Here is an 18,755-nt window from a genome sequence, read left to right on the forward strand (position 1 = left end):
AGTCACTGCTTTCATTTTGTTAGAAACACTGATGTTTAAAAATACATGTAAAATAAGATTTAAATGATTTTAGAGAGTAAATCCAAATTTTTAAGGAAATAGCTTTTTCTTTTTTTCTTTGTTTTGCTGATGCAGCCCTCTATTCTGTAATACTTAACTATTCAAATTTAATGAGTTTTACATGGAATAACTCGGTCACATGTTCAGAGTATTTCTTTCTTTTGCTAAGGTAAGAGATTTATTGGCCTCATCAGCTAACTGTAAAACATTCATATAAGAAGTTATCCTCTTCAGTGCTGGCCGGTGCCTGAAGGTGTTAATTATCAGCTACAAACTAGAGATTATTCTCTGCTTGGAGTGGTCGTCATATATAGTTCATGAAAGCTGCTTGATCCACTGTAATCAGCAGATCAGCCTAGATCTTGCATTGAAGACTTTAACTATTGACTTTGCAGTGAAACGAATGAGGAATGATCACATACATTAATTGGTTTGATTTAGAAGAACAATAACTTCTGGCTGTGAGGTGATAAGAAATTGCATGGAGATGGCAGTTGTTCTAGATATTTGCAAAGTGTATCTGAATTTACACCTTAAAACATTCTCTGATAAAGTAGAACTTGTATTTCAGAGAAATACTTGTCTCAATAACTACTTCATAGTTTTGGTATAATGAAAGACTCCCTTTAATGTTGTAGGTGTTGCCAATTTTAATTGAGGTGAAAAGAAACACGTAGACTTCTAGTTAGAAATATCGTGAACATTTAGAATATATCCTGAGAGAATGAAAAAAGTATGTTTTGACTTGCATAGAAACTAATTGCGGTGAGACTTTTTTCCTTCACTGGCTTATTATGAGACAGGACATATTCTCATAGCATTAGCATTATTATTGATAGCATAACTTGGCAAAATTAATTTTTTGTCTCTGAATTAATTCAGGCTGTAAGGGGTGAACTGTATGATTTTAAAATGGCATCTGTATCCTATACTTAACTTTTAATCCAGTTCTTAATTTTATTTTAGCAAGGGGAAGTAAGACTCAAATGCCTAACTGCTTTGCAAGGGCTTTACTATAATAAGGAGCTTAATTCCAAATTGGAACTCTTCACCAGTAGATTTAAGGTTAGTACCTTCACACTTTCTAAAAACATTTCAATGTTTTGTAGTTGTTTTCCCCATTTTTTCCTCTTTGAAAATACTTTTTTTTTGTTGTTGTTGTTCTTAGGATAGAATTGTGTCTATGACTCTTGACAAAGAATACGATGTTGCAGTCCAAGCAATAAAATTACTCACTCTTGTTTTACAGTAAGTATGTGTATCTGACCTATAGCAAATTTTTAAACTTAAAGTATTCTTCATATTTTCAGGCAATGAAATAACTTAACAGAATTTAGATAAAACAAAATCTGAAGCAATACTTACGCATCTTACACTAGAAGAAAATGAATTCTAGAAGTAATTTGATTAGGACAGTTGTCCACTACAATATGAGAAAGGGCTGGAAATGCAGAATTCGGCCTCCCTTATTTGAAGCTATTATACAAGATTTGAACTGAATAAATATGGCAAGTATTGAACATTAGACAATAATTGAACCTTCAAAAACACTGATACTTTATCAGTAATACTCAGTAATTTTGCTGAGGAAGTTTGTGGGTTTTTTTTTTTTTTTTTTTTTTAGGATGTTAATTTAAAGGAAAAGGCTTAAGTTTGCCATCATTTTCATCTCTATCGTTAGAATTTATATTCTTCTAAATTGTCCTGTTTTTTCTATCCTTCCCTGACCCCAGGAGTAGTGAAGAAGTTCTGACTGCAGAAGACTGTGAAAATGTCTACCATCTGGTTTATTCAGCTCATCGGCCAGTAGCAGTTGCCGCGGGGGAATTTCTCTATAAAAAGTAAGGGGAAGAAATTATAGTTAACTTCTTTCTTTGTTCATGCTTCTTGTAGATTTTAGAGTGCATATTAATATTATGATTCTGATAAGCTTTAGTTAAGAAAAGGAAAGCCTGAATAATGAAGTGGGCTTTGGAATTAACTTTTAGAAAAGGTAATGCTATTTGAATTTTTTGAATAGTTGTATTTTTTCTTAATGGGAAATCACAAGTAATTTTGAAGCCTGCAATTTAAAAGCTTGTACCTGCAGGGAATATAACAAAATGCTTTGGTCTTTTCTTACCATCTCCTTCCTGTTCTGTGAAACATTTTTAAATGCTCACACCAATAGATAAAAGCCCAAGTTTTCAGTACATAATATGTTTCTTCCATTTGTAGTTCAGTTATTCTTTTTCAAAAGTTGGATCAGATGACTGTTTCAGAAAGTATTTTGTAAAATTTTTCTTAATCCTGAATCATGTCTTAACAGAATTTCCATCTAATACTCTTCAGACCTTCTCTCAATATTTCTTTGCTACTTTAAAGTTTTGTGAGGGAGTTTCAGTAAATGTAACTTCCTAAAGTGGAGTAGGAAAAGCTTCTGCAGGTGTCACTGGTTGCTTGTATTTTGTGATAATTATATGTTCCACTGGAAATAGTCAGTGAAATACCAACTAAGCCAAATAAAAGATGGTTCAAAAGATGGTTCAAAAGACATTTGACTCAAATCATTTCCTTAAAAAAGTGTGTGGGGGGGGAGGGGCAGACTTAGAGCCACATAGCAAGATACTAGATGTGTATCTGTAAAAGCAGTATCTTGATATGAACTGACTATGGCTAAGGTAATGAAGAAATTTGCTGTGAAATAACTTGTTTTTTAGACTTTTCAGCCGCAGAGATCCTGAAGATGAGGGAATACTTAAAAGGAGGGGAAGACAAAGTCCAAATGCTAACCTTGTGAAGACATTAGTATTTTTCTTTTTGGAAAGTGAAGTAAGTAGAATTCTGTGGGTTATTTATCCTTGCTTAATAACCACCAATCTGTTTGAGTTTTTCACTAGATTGTCAAAGAACTAGGGGACTTGAACACAACCATGCACAACAGTGTCTTCAAGGATCTTTCCAGGACACAGTATTGAGATAGACTGTGGCTCTGCTGTGACAAATACTCTTTTCTCAGTCATCATGATATTACATAGATGAAAATAGAGATGTTGATTTAGGAGCTTAATGAGAAGAATATAGAAATATGAAGTTACCGAGTATTTTGGGCACCCAGATCTTACTTCTAAAAGGAATTGAGAACTTCCTTTAGATGAAAAAGTTTAGTATATTTATTTCTTATGGTCCTTACTTTGTTGGAGGACTTGTAGTTATGAAAGTTGGGCAAATCAGTATTGCTTATCTTGTTACAGAAACCATGGAAAAAGTGTTTTTTGCATTCTACTATTCTGTATTCTTCTTAGCAACTACCTCCTTAAATGTCAAATAGAAAATAAAAAAGTAACATTTTGACAGATCTTCTAGTGATTTGTACTCTATTCTTTGTAATAGCTGATCTGTATTCATCTCAAATGTGCTGTGCCAGAGAACTCCCAAATTTTCTGTGATTTCCTGCTACAGACAAGAGGCAGCATGAAAACTTGAGTAGTTATAGCAGTTTCTTTAATCAACTTGATTACTGATGAAGAAAAACTTTGTCTTCTCATTTTCAGTTGCATGAACATGCTGCCTATCTTGTGGACAGCATGTGGGACTGTGCAACAGATCTCTTGAAGGACTGGGAATGTATGAACAGTCTTCTGTTGGAGGAGCCTCTCAATGGAGAAGAGCGTAAGAGATTTCAGTGGATCTTTCTGTATATTGCTCTGCAGTTCCTTTTAGTCTTGATTCATGAGGAAATTAGATGTGTGCATTTACAAATACCCATGCATTCTCTGCTTTTTTGCGTGGCTGTAATAAATTGCTAATACTTAATTATAGAACATTAGAAAGAGATCATCTCTGGTATGAAAGTGAAGTGCTCAAAAAAAGGTAGGGAAAGAAGAGGAGGAGTGAGTATGTAGTGTTCAGTTGCTCTGCTGTTTCATGGTTTTAGGCTGCACCTCTGATATTAGAGAACTGAAACTGAAAGTTGCTTTTGAAAGTGGTTCTTTCATTGAATGTTAAAACTGTTGTATGGAAAAATACTGTCATTTTATTTAATGGGACAAAAAGGGGTGGGGGAAATCTGTAATTTTGTAGGTCCTATTAAAAAAAAATCTCCAAATAAAAACTAAAATGATTATAAAACTTTGTATTTTCTTCATCCTATTGTATGACTCATCCTATGTAATTTCCTCAAATTTGAATATTTTTCTGTGCTGTTTTATAGGGTGCTTTTTAGGTGCTTATTTCTCTGTGTGTGTTGGTGGTGGGGAGAGAGACACAAGCTGTTGGCCCGTGTGCATGTCTGTCTCTCTCTTTTCCTTTTTTTTTTTAAACATGTATTTTTTTTGTCCTTAGATATTAATACTTGTAGAAAAAATAACAACTAAAACTAGGCGTATGTTAACATGTGTTTCTTAAATTTCAGCTTTAACAGATAGACAAGAAAGTGCGCTGATTGAAATAATGCTTTGTACAATTCGACAAGCAGCTGAATGTCATCCTCCTGTGGGAAGAGGAACAGGGAAAAGGGTAGGAACTAAAAGCCACTTATGTAGAGATGTGGGAATGGCTAAGTAGGGACAGTGTGGGAAGAAGGAAAAGGCTGTAGGCTGTTGCTGCTGAAAGGAATGAATTGAAAAATACAGATTCATTCTCCATACCTGCCAATATTTGACTACTTTGATTCATTTTTTTCAGGATCTTGGTGTGTGCTTGATTTTTTTTTTTTTTTGTACTACTCTATTTGTTTTTAGTATTAAAGGTAATTAAAAATAGTTTTTAAAAGAAGTATTGGTTACTGAGGGATTAAGCAGGGAAGGGAGATAATTTCAAAAGTCATACAGCTGTTGGTAAGAAACCTGTTCAGATAGGAATCAACAACTTGGATATGAAGACATAATTGGAACATGAATTGAATAAATACAAATTATTAAAAATCATAAGCAAGCTGAAAGGTTTGCTATTCTATTGCAGTTAAGGAAAACAATCTAACCATGACATTTGTTTTAGTTTGTTGCTTTTAATTTCAAAGTAAGCTGGGTAATATTAGGTGTAACTTTAAACTGCATTTTTTTGAGTTGTAAAATTTTTATATTGACCTTTTTGAGACAAACTTGCCTCACATGATTAGTACAGTGTATATATAAAAGATAATTTTACAGTGCTATCACAAGGTTTTTATACCTAATTACCATTTTATTTGTGCTAATGAAACTTTGTACCAGAGCTATTAATTGTAAAATCTTTACAATAACTATGTTTTAGGTGCTGACAGCAAAGGAAAAGAAAACCCAGTTGGATGACAGGACAAAAATTACAGAACTTTTTGCAGTAGCCCTTCCTCAGTTGTTAGCCAAGGTAAGTTTAATTCATCTCTTGCTGATGGGCTGCTGTTAAAATGTTAAACAAATAGTATAGTTTTTATAAGTAATTGCATGATTTGTACAACTGTTTTTCATATTAGCTATTATTAATATATGATTATTTTAAGACCAACTGTACTGTTGGAATATAACCAATATACTTAAACTTTTTTCTTGCAAATTTTACAGTATTCTGTAGATGCAGAGAAAGTCACGAACTTACTGCAGTTGCCACAGTACTTTGATTTGGAAATTTACACAACAGGGCGATTAGAAAAGGTAATGTAGCACTCCTTAAGGTGGAAGGAAAAAAAAATGAGTTTTAACTTCCTTACTGGAGTTTGTCACCATTGTAGACGCAGGTTTTTTTGCATTTATGTGACTTGTGTTATTGTAAACCTCATGGAGAATGAGGCCTGAACTTCACAGCTTTGACTTTTTCCTCTTTGTAGAGAGCCTGAAAGTTTGATTTTTCTAAGACCTGTCTGGCCAGTTTTGACAGAGAATCTTATCACCAGTATTGCGTGAAAAAAGTTGAAAAATACCTCATCATAAAGCACGCAATTATTGTTCTGAAATTATCAGCTGTGACGATGAAGTTGGTGTTTTCTTGCTTTTACTTCCTCCTTCTCAGATGCATTGTTTTGCAGAGCTGTATTGTGAAGCAAGTAGCTGGAAATTGCTAGGGTCAAAAAAGTAATAAAATACTCAGTTGATAGCACAGCATGGAGGCGATAAGGAGCAGCAGTGAGCAACTCTATGGGGAGGCATATAAGAAAAACTGAAGTTTGCGTTAGTGCCTGAAACCTGAGTGTTGTGAAACTACATCTTCAGTTATCAGGACTGTGTATAAATGCTTACATGGTGAAAGATAAATATTTGTATTGTTTAGTTGTCATTGTGAATTCATGTTAGGTTAAAAACATACTGATGACTGATTTTTTTTTTAAATGAATTCACCTTATTCTGAAGTTTAAGCAGTTTTTCAGTGTTTTGTGATCTATATCATAGTTATGAGCTTAATCAGTTGGACTTCTCTTTAAAAATTACCCAAGTTTTACAGTTGTTGTTTTTTCTTCCCTCCTTTCTTTAAGCATTTGGATGCCTTACTGCGACAAATCCGGGATATTGTAGAGAAGCACACAGATATAGATGTTTTGGAAGCCTGTTCAAAAACGTACCACGCTCTCTGTAATGAAGAGTTCACAATCTTCAACAGAGTTGACATTGCAAGAAGTCAGTTAATAGATGAATTGGCAGACAAGTTTAATCGACTTCTTGAAGACTTCCTGCAAGAGGTATTATAATATGCAAGATCATCTTTTCCTGCCCTTGTAAATATTTTCAGTATGTTGTTTTTGCCTTCATATGCAAGTCAGTGAATTAGGGATGTAAAGTTCACTCTGATCTTCAAAACTCTTAGGTTGAGTATAGTGATAGAGTAATATCATTATTGTGAATCTGTGATAAAGGAGCATGAGGTTTATCATCTCTTTGACTGCTTTTTTCACAGTTCTGAGATGTAGACTTATTTTGTTAAGCTTCACTCCTGTTCCTCAGGCCTATTGACCTGAACTAGCATGCCACCTTAGAAACTCTAGACATGCATGGACTGTGGGGAGAAAAAAAAAAAAAAAAAAAGAAAAGGTTTATAGTATTCCATTAAGTCCTCCTTTGTGAAAAAGGGGAATATCTAAAATAAAAGGAATATCTAGAGGTAAAATAAGAAAATGAAATGTCAAGTAGTGTCTGACCTGAAGGAAAATGATAAATACTGTAGTACTGCTGAAATCTGTTGTACTTTGCTAAGATAAGATTGTGCAACTACGGAAGTGTAAAATTCATTGGACTTACGATATCTCTCTTACATTGATCAAGGTTCTTCATAATCTCAGAGGGTTAATTGTATGTAAATTAAAGATGATCTGCTATTCCTAAGTGATAGTTAAATATTTTTGAACTTTTTTGCTGCTTTTCTTTCTCCAAATGCAAGTTCATAAGAAGCTTGGGAAAAAAAAATAAAACATTTTCTTCATCTCTGTGTCTTTCATCTGTGATTAATGCAAGATTGAAGTATTGACCCGTGGCCCATCTAGTCCATTATCTATTGTCTGATAGTGGCCTCTGCTGGATTCTTCAGAGAAACTTAAAACACCTACATAATACATTGTATTCAGATTCTATTTTTTTTTTCCCTATATAGCATATATTCTCCTTAAGCTGCTGGTCATTTTTCTTTTAAGCATGAAGGCTGATTGCTCTTTAAGACTGTTTGGGTTGTGCTTTGTGTTAAGCTTCTCTCTCAAACTCTCAACTCTTTGAAAAAATATACATCTTTTTAAAATACCTAGATACTTCTGAAATTAAAGTTCTCTAGTTTGCTTAGCATACTTGTTTGCAAGATTTCTTACAGTATGATTATTAAATAGGGAGAGGAACCTGATGAAGATGATGCTTATCAAGTCTTGTCAACACTGAAGAGAATCACTGCTTTTCACAAGTAAGTAGACTTCTGTCAAATTTTAAATTGGTAGCTCTAAATCTGTGCAACTTTTCTTCCATTCAGTGTGAACACCTGTGTGTTGTGCATAAGGAGTCATGGTTTGAATAAAGCATTTATAAGGTTGCATGGAAATACACATGTAACTAATCTTCAGTTTGCATTTCTTTTAGGAAGAAGTAGTTAACATCAAATTGCAGAAATAGTTTAATAATGTTAGTTAAGTTATCTTTGTCTCATTTCTGTTGTTTCCAGTGCTCATGATTTATCAAGATGGGACTTGTTTGGCTGCAACTACAAGTTATTAAAAACTGGCATTGAAAATGGAGACATGCCGGAACAGGTTTGTAGTTGAAATATATTCTTTAGTTACGACAATAAATAGCTTTTGCTGCTGGTTTTTATCAGCCTCTTTCATCTAATACTTTTTGTCTTCTTAATTGCAGATTGTTATTCATGCACTGCAGTGTACTCATTATGTAATCCTTTGGCAGCTAGCAAAAATTACTGAAAGCAGTTCCACAAAGGTATGACTTGTTCCAGTTGTATTGGTAAATAAACATTTCTATTACCTGCAGTGTCATCAAGTGGGAAGTGTGATGGAAGGATTAGGGTTCACAATTTCTCTGCAGTTATCTGCCAAAAGCTGCATTTCTAATAAGTTTTTCTACTTTGATTTTAATTTCAGAAAGCTTGAGATTTAAAGCTCTAATATTCCTCTAAATGTTTGAGGTTTATTTATTATTTAAATGTCAATATTATATTCAGAATTTTAAAGCAACTGTAGCAAAAGAATTGGATACCTTTTAGCTTAACAAAGTAACGATACTTAAGAGAAGTAGAAAACCAGCTCTAAAATACAGTACAGTTTTCTTTTACTACTCTTAAGTATGCAGAGTTTCAATTTGTTTACAAACCATTATAGATCAGTGACAGCTTGATGAATTACGAGAATAAGAATTTGCACGCTGTCATAGTATTCCTGGTTTTTATGTTGCACTCATATTTTGTTGCTCTTCATTAATCTTTTAAATGTGTTGTTAAATGAAGATGCATGACGATTAAGTTTAAAAATCTCAATTTCTCAGAAGAATAGCAAGAGAGCTCTTTCAGATTTTATTTATAATAATCTTGGAGGACAAAGATGTCATAGTTTTAACTTCACTATTTGAAAAATCTTGGAGGAAGGATTAGAGTTTCTTGCATGTACTAGACAGCATTACTGTAAGAACAAGTGGTAATATAGCTTGCTATGAGAAGTGCCTTATGCAAGGCTGGACAGTTTGGAACAGACTTTATAAATCAGAGCACAGAAAACTCTGCTCTGGGTACCTATGTTAAGATTAGACACTCTTTTGCAGAAGCCTTCTGCAGTCCCATAGTAAGGATCCGCTTTGCGTTGTTCCACCTGGAACTTGCAGTGGAGTTTCACTTCTTATTGTTGGAGTTACTGATAGCACATCCTTTGCGAGAGTTGAAATAAACAAATTTTCAGCCTCTTGAATTCTCTCCATTGCCATGCTTAAAATTAATTTAAAAAAAGTTGTAGACATCTCTGATAATTTATTAGGTAGTAAAATAAAAATTATAATTTAGTATTAATACAAATCTTTGTGTGAGGAAGTATACATTTTTGCTTTTTTTATTATTTTGTGATATTATAGTGTGAGCATCTGGTAGATGACAGGAGTGGGAGGCATTTGGTATACCTTGTATTAGTTTCTTTTATAGCGTGGAACACCTACGGGACTTAGTGTGGAATCTGAAGATCTGTTAAATGCAAACTTTGACGCACACTGGCTGACTGTTCTACTGTCTAACTTTTAATAACTTAATGTTTACAAACCCCTAAATATCTGACAATAAGTGGATACATATAAGTAATTGAAAACTAACGTGTGAATGAAAAATTTTGGAGGCTTTGTTAGCTGACCCTAAGGCGAGGGGGCAATGGTCTGAATGTAATGAAAATGTGGGGTATTTGGTAGATTTAAGGCTGTGTCACAAGTTTGACTGCAGAAGCTGAACAAAATATTATTCATAGAGGTGAACATCAACTTTTGTGCACTAAAACATAAATTATAGTATTTTCAGTAGGAACATAGGGAACTTATTTGAAAAAGTAGTACTTTATTGAAACTATTTTCTGTTCCTGTATAATAAAATTTTGTAAATTAAAGGTATTTGTAGTTCTAGTTCAGAAGTTGAACCTGTTTCATTAAACGTAACTGCTTGATTGCTGCCAAACGCACCAGGTATGCAGAGCAAGTTCCATTGATTTCTACTTGGTTGCCAGTGGAACATAACAGCAAAGAAGTTGAAGCGTATTGCCAGTGGTGTCCTGTGCTCTACTTTTCTTTTTAAACGTGTTCTGTTTATGAACAGATTGACTAAGTTTGGGAGTTAACTTCAGAATCCAGACTTTTAAATTAAAAGACTCTATGATATTTATTAAACTTCAAGAGAACAATTCTGTGTAAAGGAAAGAACCTTTCTCTTAACATCAGTATAGTAATTTGACTGGTGACTGTTGGGAGAAGTTTGTGTAGTGAAAGTGTTATTAAAACATGACATACTTAAACTCTGTTCAATCTTAGGCAATGAGCAGCTGTTGCTTTTGTGATTCCTTTTGGGATTAAATGACACATTATACTGATAAGTTACCTGCTTTCTTGAAGGGCAGAGGCCTCTAGACACTGAGGTTTTTTTGGTTGTCTTGCCGATTGCAAGTTTTGTTACCTGGTAATAATGACTTCCCTTCTACTTCAGTGATGACAATCTTGGTCTTTGAACTGATCGCCTACTGGGTAGATATGGTTGAGAAAATAGCCAAGTGTTCCGATCTGGTTCTCCCTCCTTTCAACTCTGCCACTGTCCTGTAGTTTCTGTTATGTCTTGATAAAATGCTACTGGTTGTTTTTCACCTGGGCTATGGATGTGTAACTTTGTCAGTCATTATATGCTTTTGAAGCCCTTGTTATTCACTTGGCGACTTGAGTCAGAAACTCATGCTCTCCTGACTTTGAGGTCAGTGGAACTCTCTCTCCGAAAAGGTAGTATTTGGAGTATTGTGCTCCATGTGAAGGTACAGGCCTGCATTGCTACATCCAGATAAAGAATTTCTGTTCCAGATGATCTTGTAATTACTATGCACAGAAGCAGGCATTGGGGGGGGAAAAAAAAAAAAAAGTAGGGATACATGTGTGTGATACAGTTTCTGTATACTTGAACTGAAGAACAGCATCATTCATTAAATGAGCTAGAAGATCAAATTTGTTTTTAATTGAAAGCAGTTCTGAAATGGCTCTGAGTTTCATAAATGTTTCATGGCAGTCAAAGTAGGGTTTTTAAAACTCAGGATGCTGTGTTATAAGAGAGCAAGAGCTGGGTCTTTTCAGCCTGGGGAAGAGAAGACTGAGGGGGGATCTGATCAATGTCTACAAGTACCTGAAGGGAGGGTGTCAAGGGGACGGGGACAAACTCTTTTCAGTTGTCCCATGTGACAGGACAAAAGGCAATGGGCAGAAATTGAAGCACAGGAAGTTCTGCCTGAACGTGAGGGGGAATCTCTTCCCTGTGAGAGTGACGGAGCCCTGGAACAGGTTTCTCAGAGAGGTTGTGGAGTCTCCTTTTCTGGAGAGAATCAAGGCCTGCCTGGATGCAACCCTGTCTAACATGCTCTAAGTGACCCTGCTTGAGGAGTGGGGTTGGCCTAGATGATCTCCAGAGGTCCCTTCCAACCTTACTGATTCTGTGATTCTATGATAATGATTCTTACTTTCTCTTGTAACTCATCTTTGTTCTGTTTTCTTTTCCTTTGCACCCTGTTTTCCTTTTCCTCCCTCAAAGAGGTGAGGGGATTAAGTAGCTGTTGCTCATTTCCTTAGCCTCTCGCAGCCCTTGGAAGTCGTGGTATTTGAATGAAATTATTCCTAGGATGGATTCCTTTCATATGCCACTCCGTTAAGAACACGGAGTCATAGGAGCTGTAGAAAGAACTAAATGCCTTTAATTGAGGGCACAAAGTGGTAATGCAACTTTGTTTCAAACTAAGCTCTGGAAAAGTGTGTATGTGTGGTTGGATGTGTGATGCTTTTTCCTGCCTCCCTTTGGTGTGTTTCTTCTTTGGACTGATAGTGGCTATATATATATTTCATACATAGTTCATGTACAACAGACAAGTATATTTCTCCAGTTCCACCTGGGCTGGAATCTTCAAAGATACAATGGATAGGGTAGCCAGGAGCTGTGGCACTACATACATACTGCACAGAACAATATTTGTACAGAATGGATTGTACCCGTTTGCCTATTTTATTTGCTCACTAATCTAGTTTTTGGAAATTATTATGTCATTAAGTTACCTTTTTATAGAAGATGAAAAATACCTGATCCCTTCCTGACCTTTCCTGCTTTCATCCCCAAGCAGTGATTTTTATTAATGTTTTTTTTTTAATTCAGTTGCCACTAAAATGGAGCCATGTCTGTTTTAGTAACATACAGCTGTGCAAGATTCATCATCTGGGTTGAAATGGCAGGTGTATGTGTAAAAGAAAGCTTTGTGCTCTAAATGTTTGTGGTGAGGGGGGGTTATTTTATTTTTATTTATTTTTTTAAAAAACTAGTGTTTTCCCAACTCATATTTCTATTTGTGGTAAGTATAGCACGACAAAGATGGGGAAATTGCTACTTGTATTTGTAGTGAGGTTAAGGTGGTGGGCTTTGTCAAAACCACTTACGGAGGTCTGTAGTTGATAGCCCTGTGAAAAGGTATACTGTATGTTGTTAAGGTTAAGATGAAAAAGCAAAACTGTTATTTGAAATTCTTCTCTTTAAAGGAGGATCTTCTACGCTTAAAGAAGCAGATGAGAGTGTTTTGTCAAATCTGTCAACACTACCTGACCAATGTAAACACTGCTGTTAAAGAACAGGTTAGTGATTGTTATTTATCTGTATAATCTTTTAGTTTTGTTATACTTTTAAAGCAGTTTAAAATATAAGCAAGAGGAACTCTACGTACTTACGTAGCAACATGGTGCAAGTGCCTTGGATGCTTATACTTAGTGCCCTTTGAGGTTATGTATATAATGTAATTGTACGCTTTTCTGCCTTTGGATAATTTAGTTAGGATTGCAGAATCAATTAAAACATAATTCTAATAATTTTACGTAGCATAAACTTTTATTTTCCTTAAACAGCAGCTGGCCAAGTACACTGTAGAAGCATTCTAGTTAGTGGGAGAGTTACATTTCAAAGCAGTAGGACATTGAGTAAAGCTTGAGACTTGAGTTCTAGCAAATTGCATTCTGATGGCTTTCTGTCATTTTACTGGTTTTGTAGTTAGTCATTCATATATTTGCCCTTCCTGTGGAATAGTGTTAGAGCCATGCAAGTAAAGTATCTAATGCCTCAAACAGGAGACAGAAGCACAGATGTGAGGGGTTTTGTGTGAGGGTTTTTGTTTCAGGTTTTCTTTTTGTATGCCCCCCCCCCCCCCATGCCATTCAAACAGAATTGAGACTTGTTTTGGGAAATACTTGCTTTGAATTCTGTGGGTTACTGGATTGGAGAAAAAGGTTAAACTGTGGGGGCTGTGCCTCTTCCAGCCTATGGTCAAATAGCTCTCCAGTCAGGACACTTGTAGGAGTTTCAAATTCCACTGAAGAGTAGGGATTATTGATAGCAGAAGAAATTATAAGTAAATCCCTTAAACAGCCTTCAGAATGCTAAAATGAAAAAAAAATTCTCTCTGTATAGGGGAAGGGCCAAACTATCTTCTAGATATGCTTTTTCAATTAAACAAATAGAAAGCAAGGTGCATTTTAGTTGCAAAAGATAAAAGCTTGGTTGATCTTGAAAACCTAATCTACTGAATCACACAAGTGCAGCTTTTGAAATTTTGCTATAATGAGGATACTTTCTTAGCTGAATAGGTGTACTTTAAGTCTGAGCACTATCTAGTATCAAAATCAAAAGATGTTGGGCGTGAAAGTGCGAGTAACATTATTCAAGTTCTGAGAAAGTCTATTTATAATAAAGGTCGGGGTCTGTGTAGGTCTGGGATAACTAAGATTACTGCCTGGTGACTGACTACTGGGTATAAAACTAAGACTACTGACAGGTAATTGCATAGGCTATTGACGCATGATTCTGTTTGCTCCCTCTAATCTCATGAAAAGATGCAAGGGACTTGACCAAGAAGTTGGTAGTATGTCTTTGAGGAATTTGGGAACAGATCTGCCTTTTAGAATGGAGGTACTTATGCCATCAGAGGGGAAGAAATGAAACCCAGTACTAAGCAGCGTAAGGTTAAGCAGGTCTATTAGTTTGCAGGATGGAAGCTAGTTACGGATATGTTCAGAACTTCCAGGGAGTGGAGTACAGAGGTTTGAATCCAGTGTCAGATGGACAAGTTTGCTTGTTCAAACAAGAATTTGAAGGGATTGAGTGGCCTCAGCCATGTTAGACATTTCACATGTGATCGATACCAACCACACAACCTGCCTTTTTTTTTTTTTATGGTATCTATGGTATCTACCTAATGTGTAATACCCTTCAGGCAGAATTTGAGAGATACAGGTTTGTCTTGGTTTAGTTTTAGAATATTTTGATACTCAGTTGGCTTCGTTTATAGAGTGTTTTTATTTACAGACCCAGCCTCTATACAGCAGTCTTTTACAGGAAACTATTTGCGTGTTGGCCTGTTCAGTCAAGTAAGACTTAAAGGCCTGTGTACAGAGTTGGGCTCTGAATAAGTGTTTTGTTCAGAGAAAATACAATATTCTCTATGTAAGTCAGAATTAAAACGTAGTTTCTAAACAGATATTTATTAAGATTTCTTTTTAATAGGCTTTCACAATTCTGTGCGATGTGTTGATGATCTTCAGTCATCAGATTATGACAGGAGGACGTGATATGTTGGAGCCACTTGTTTACACTCCTGATTCTTCGTTGCAATCTGAACTACTCAGTTTTATTTTAGATCATGTCTTCATTGATCAGGATGATGATAATAATAGCGCAGGTTTGTATAAAACTTGTTTCCTTTCTTTATATTATTTGCCTAAGTAATTATATTTTGTTTATGTATCCAGTTCGGGGGGGGGGGGGCAGTGTTTGTTTTTTTTGTTTATTTTCCCTTTCCCCTGGACTTGAAGTGTGCTTGAGCACAGAAGTAAGTTTCTTTTCAGTGTCAGTAGCTGACTAAGCTCTTTACGTTTTGGGGGAAGTATTGGATAATGTTGGTGAAGGTTTAGTTTAATAGGCACAAGCGTGTCTCCTTTTCAGAAAGAGGCTTGTCAATGGACAATCAAAAGCATTGCTGTCAGAACAGAGATCTGAATCCTGATCATTAGCCCCTACCACTTTTATATAATACCTAAATATGAAGTGTTTGAACCTGACATTTTTCTGAACTCTTACCAGATGGGCAGCAGGATGATGAAGCCAGCAAAATTGAAGCATTGCACAAAAGAAGAAATCTACTTGCAGCTTTCTGTAAACTCATTGTATATACTGTGGTGGAAATGAATACTGCTGCAGACATTTTCAAGCAATATATGAAGGTATGTCTGAAGCCTAGTCGTGATAGTTCATAAAACTACTAAAATGTAACACTTTGTTTTTTTTTTCTTTTTAATACTACTATTTAATATTTATTCTAACACATTTCAAAATGTGAAGATTCCAAAAGTCCAGGCAGTAGTTTGGAGGCCTCTAAAAATTCTTTTTCTGCCAAGGAGGGGGAAAAACTGAGATCATTCTAAAACTCATGTGTGGGTGATGGTGGGGAGTACCTGAAAATTGTTTCTACTTTGTTTTTAGTAAATTCATTTCTTACCTTGATTCATGATACATTTTTACTTCAGTAATAAACTTGGTAGGCTTTTAGAAAATCTTACAGAGATCAACCCAATGTTTACCTGTATCAAATAATTGCAATTTAAATTTTGTAGAACAGGAAGAAAATACGGATTTGAGAGTTTACTTTCTTCCTTAGAAGAATTGTATTATTTTTTATTTTATTATTATTATTATTATTATTATTATTACTACTTATTTCCATCTTCAGTTCAATATAAAATCCTTTCTTGGTGCTTGGGATTCACAACTGTACAATGATACGAGTTCTGTTTTTGTGAACGTGGTTAAACTTTACTCCTTTATGATTTACATTAAAAAAAAATTAGCTAGCCTACTTTTGTCTGACTGCCCTGTATACATTTTGAATCACTTAATAACTAATTTAGTCTTCAGTGAACCTTAAATATTTTCAAAACCAAACAGGCAGTTGTCTTGATTGGAAAAATTATGGCTATGAAGCTATCCATAAATGCTTCCTTTCAGTAGAGAAAATAGCATTTTTTCCTGGCAGTGTCATAGGAGTTACCAAAAAGATCAGATTCAAATCCTGTACTCCAAAGTGGTCAACACATCTTTCACAAATGAGCCATGAACTTGAAGATAAACATTTCTGTCTGCCACTAAACTGATACTGATGACTTTCCACTTCTTTTCAAAATTGTTTAAATCTTTTGGGGTTTTATGGGTATTTATCATTTTGAAGATATTTTAGAATATAATCTTGATGATGTAATCATGAACATGTTAGTATTGGTTTTTACTTTTCAAAGTGTCTGAAATTTTTTAAAGCAGCATATCCTAAATGTTGTTTTCTGAGGTGTTTTGGTAATTGTAATGTTTTCAGCTGAAATCAAAAGTTAACCTATTGCATTTGGATTTTTCCTAGTATTACAATGACTATGGTGATATTATTAAAGAAACAATGAGTAAAACAAGACAAATAGACAAAATCCAGTGTGCTAAAACGCTTATTCTTAGCTTGCAGCAGGTAAGAATGATTTACTTGTAATATTTTATGTATGAAGTCCCATACTATAGAAGATCATGTTCTTTTGCTTAATAGCTACAGTAAGAAATTCATGAAGAAATTTGTATAGAAGATAGAGATAAACAGATTTGAAGTGAAATGTGCTTTCTGCAACTATTTGAAAAACTGCTAACAGCCTTCCTCTACTGCTCAAATCTTGTCTTACTGAAAAGTGTGTGGGAAGGATGATAAATATTAAATGGGGGTAGTATATGATATGTTCTTAATTCAGGAGTAGTTTGAGTCACATTCACAGAAGTGTGTTACAAACTTTGTAGCTTATTCTTGAACAGATAAAGGGAAAGATTTCCTGCTTTTCTTACTGTATCTGTTCTTAGAAGTAATGAGAAATTGTGGTATTTTAGTATTTCTTAATGTTTGGTAGGGGCTTTGCCAATCTTTGAAATTAAAACATAATTTAATGCACTGTTCAGTATATGATTGTACTTGTAAGGAGAGCCGATGAATTCAGTGGAGGTCAGAATCAGATTCATCTGCCTGCGTAAGCCATCTGCATGAATCTTACAAGAGTGAGGTGATAGCTCTGCAATCTGCTTTAATTCAACATAGATCTGTGCTGTTGTCGAAAGGAGCAATGTCCCTGAATTTATCCCCTCTCCCCATCCTTTGTTACCAGTACTAGAGTTCATAGAGCTGTGTAGTGGATCTAGATCTAGATACTGATCTAGTTGAAAACTAACCTGGGGCGGGGGGAAGCTTATGGAAGCCTCTGATCTGGTTGAGGAATCTCATTGCCAGTACAAGGGAGGAAGAGATCTTTCCTTTTCAGAGCAGCATGACTTTAGGTAGTTGGTAAACTGCAGCATGAAATACACAACTAAAGCTAGTTTCTCCTTTTATGATTTTTGACAACCTTCTCAAATTCAAAATTTTTTGTCACATCAGAATGTAATTCCCTTATTGATCTTCTCAGTTTTGTAAGTAACTTACCCTTTCTATTTTAAAGGGCAAATGGAAGTTGTGGACGTAATAAGTACAAGGGCAGTTACTATTTTGCTTGCATATTAGGATTGTGCAACTTGAAGGGACCCAAATATCATAAAAAATGACATTAAATTTAAACATGTAAACTAATATTTTTCCAGGAAAACTTCTTAGAAAAGGAACCAATCTGAGAGGAAATACTAGAAGTGATAGCTGATAAAGGGAGTACTGAATTTCCAGTGAGCCATACCAGCATAAAAGGCAACACACCACTTAGATATGTTTTGGCTCAAACTGGCAATAAAAAGTTAATGTGCATAGCCCTAGTAAGTCCAGTTTTTGTTCATTATACTCTCCTTAGATAATACAGAATATAATAGACAAAATATAATAGAAACTTTGATTGTTGTAGAGAATTACGGTCAAAATCAGTAGGATGGTGAAAAGATTGATCAAAGAAAAAATTTACAAAGTTCAGCATGTTCAGCTTTGCCAAGTATTGATGGATAGTAACAATCAGAGCCTCAGTGGCAAAGCTGCTAGTGTTTTCAGCAGCTCTCCTGAAGCCTTGTTTTCATTTTAAATTATTTCCATTCTGTTTCTATATGGAAAAGGTACAAAAGATGAGTTAGAAACTAGTAATTGAATTAGTCTTCACAAACTGTAACAAAAAGGCCATGTGAGAATTTACCCTATTTATTTCTTCTCTGTTAGAGTACAGATCAGGGAGTTTTATTAATTCTCAGTACTCTCCACTCTGAAACAGCTCATTTAGGAAACCACTGAAACCAGTCTTGTCCAGCATGACAAAATGCTTTGACACAAACTTGTTCATGCTTCAAGGATAAACTCTGAAGTATAGACTCCTCAAGAGGAGCCTTGACTTGACTTTCCTAAATGTCCATGTTGATCTTTTGGGGTTTTCTAATTAAGCAGTAAAACACATTTTGCAACTTTTTACTCTGCCTAGTTTTGTCCCACCTTGACATAATCTTTTAATAAATGAAAATCGTCTTTTTTATTTTGTACA

At 35.0% G+C, this 18,755-nt stretch overlaps 1 protein-coding gene across 3 annotated transcripts in view; it reads left to right on the forward strand.

Annotated features, from left to right (window-relative positions):
* STAG2 (STAG2 cohesin complex component) overlaps positions 1-18,755 on the forward strand; it is an 81,270-nt gene that overhangs the window by 52,674 nt on the left and 9,841 nt on the right. For all 3 annotated transcript variants that reach the window (XM_062584301.1, XM_062584303.1, XM_062584302.1), the window contains exons 11-26: positions 1,027-1,125; positions 1,229-1,308; positions 1,794-1,901; positions 2,760-2,871; positions 3,594-3,711; positions 4,454-4,557; positions 5,293-5,385; positions 5,580-5,669; positions 6,485-6,688; positions 7,820-7,890; positions 8,146-8,233; positions 8,337-8,417; positions 12,729-12,821; positions 14,740-14,914; positions 15,316-15,455; positions 16,640-16,741. In XM_062584301.1, the coding sequence (XP_062440285.1) occupies positions 1,027-1,125; positions 1,229-1,308; positions 1,794-1,901; positions 2,760-2,871; positions 3,594-3,711; positions 4,454-4,557; positions 5,293-5,385; positions 5,580-5,669; positions 6,485-6,688; positions 7,820-7,890; positions 8,146-8,233; positions 8,337-8,417; positions 12,729-12,821; positions 14,740-14,914; positions 15,316-15,455; positions 16,640-16,741 (1,758 nt within the window). The remainder of the gene's footprint in view (positions 1-1,026; positions 1,126-1,228; positions 1,309-1,793; positions 1,902-2,759; positions 2,872-3,593; positions 3,712-4,453; positions 4,558-5,292; positions 5,386-5,579; positions 5,670-6,484; positions 6,689-7,819; positions 7,891-8,145; positions 8,234-8,336; positions 8,418-12,728; positions 12,822-14,739; positions 14,915-15,315; positions 15,456-16,639; positions 16,742-18,755) is intronic.

The sequence above is a fragment of the Rhea pennata genome, chromosome 11, assembly GCF_028389875.1.
Source record: "Rhea pennata isolate bPtePen1 chromosome 11, bPtePen1.pri, whole genome shotgun sequence".
Taxonomy (NCBI): Eukaryota; Metazoa; Chordata; class Aves; order Rheiformes; family Rheidae; genus Rhea; species Rhea pennata.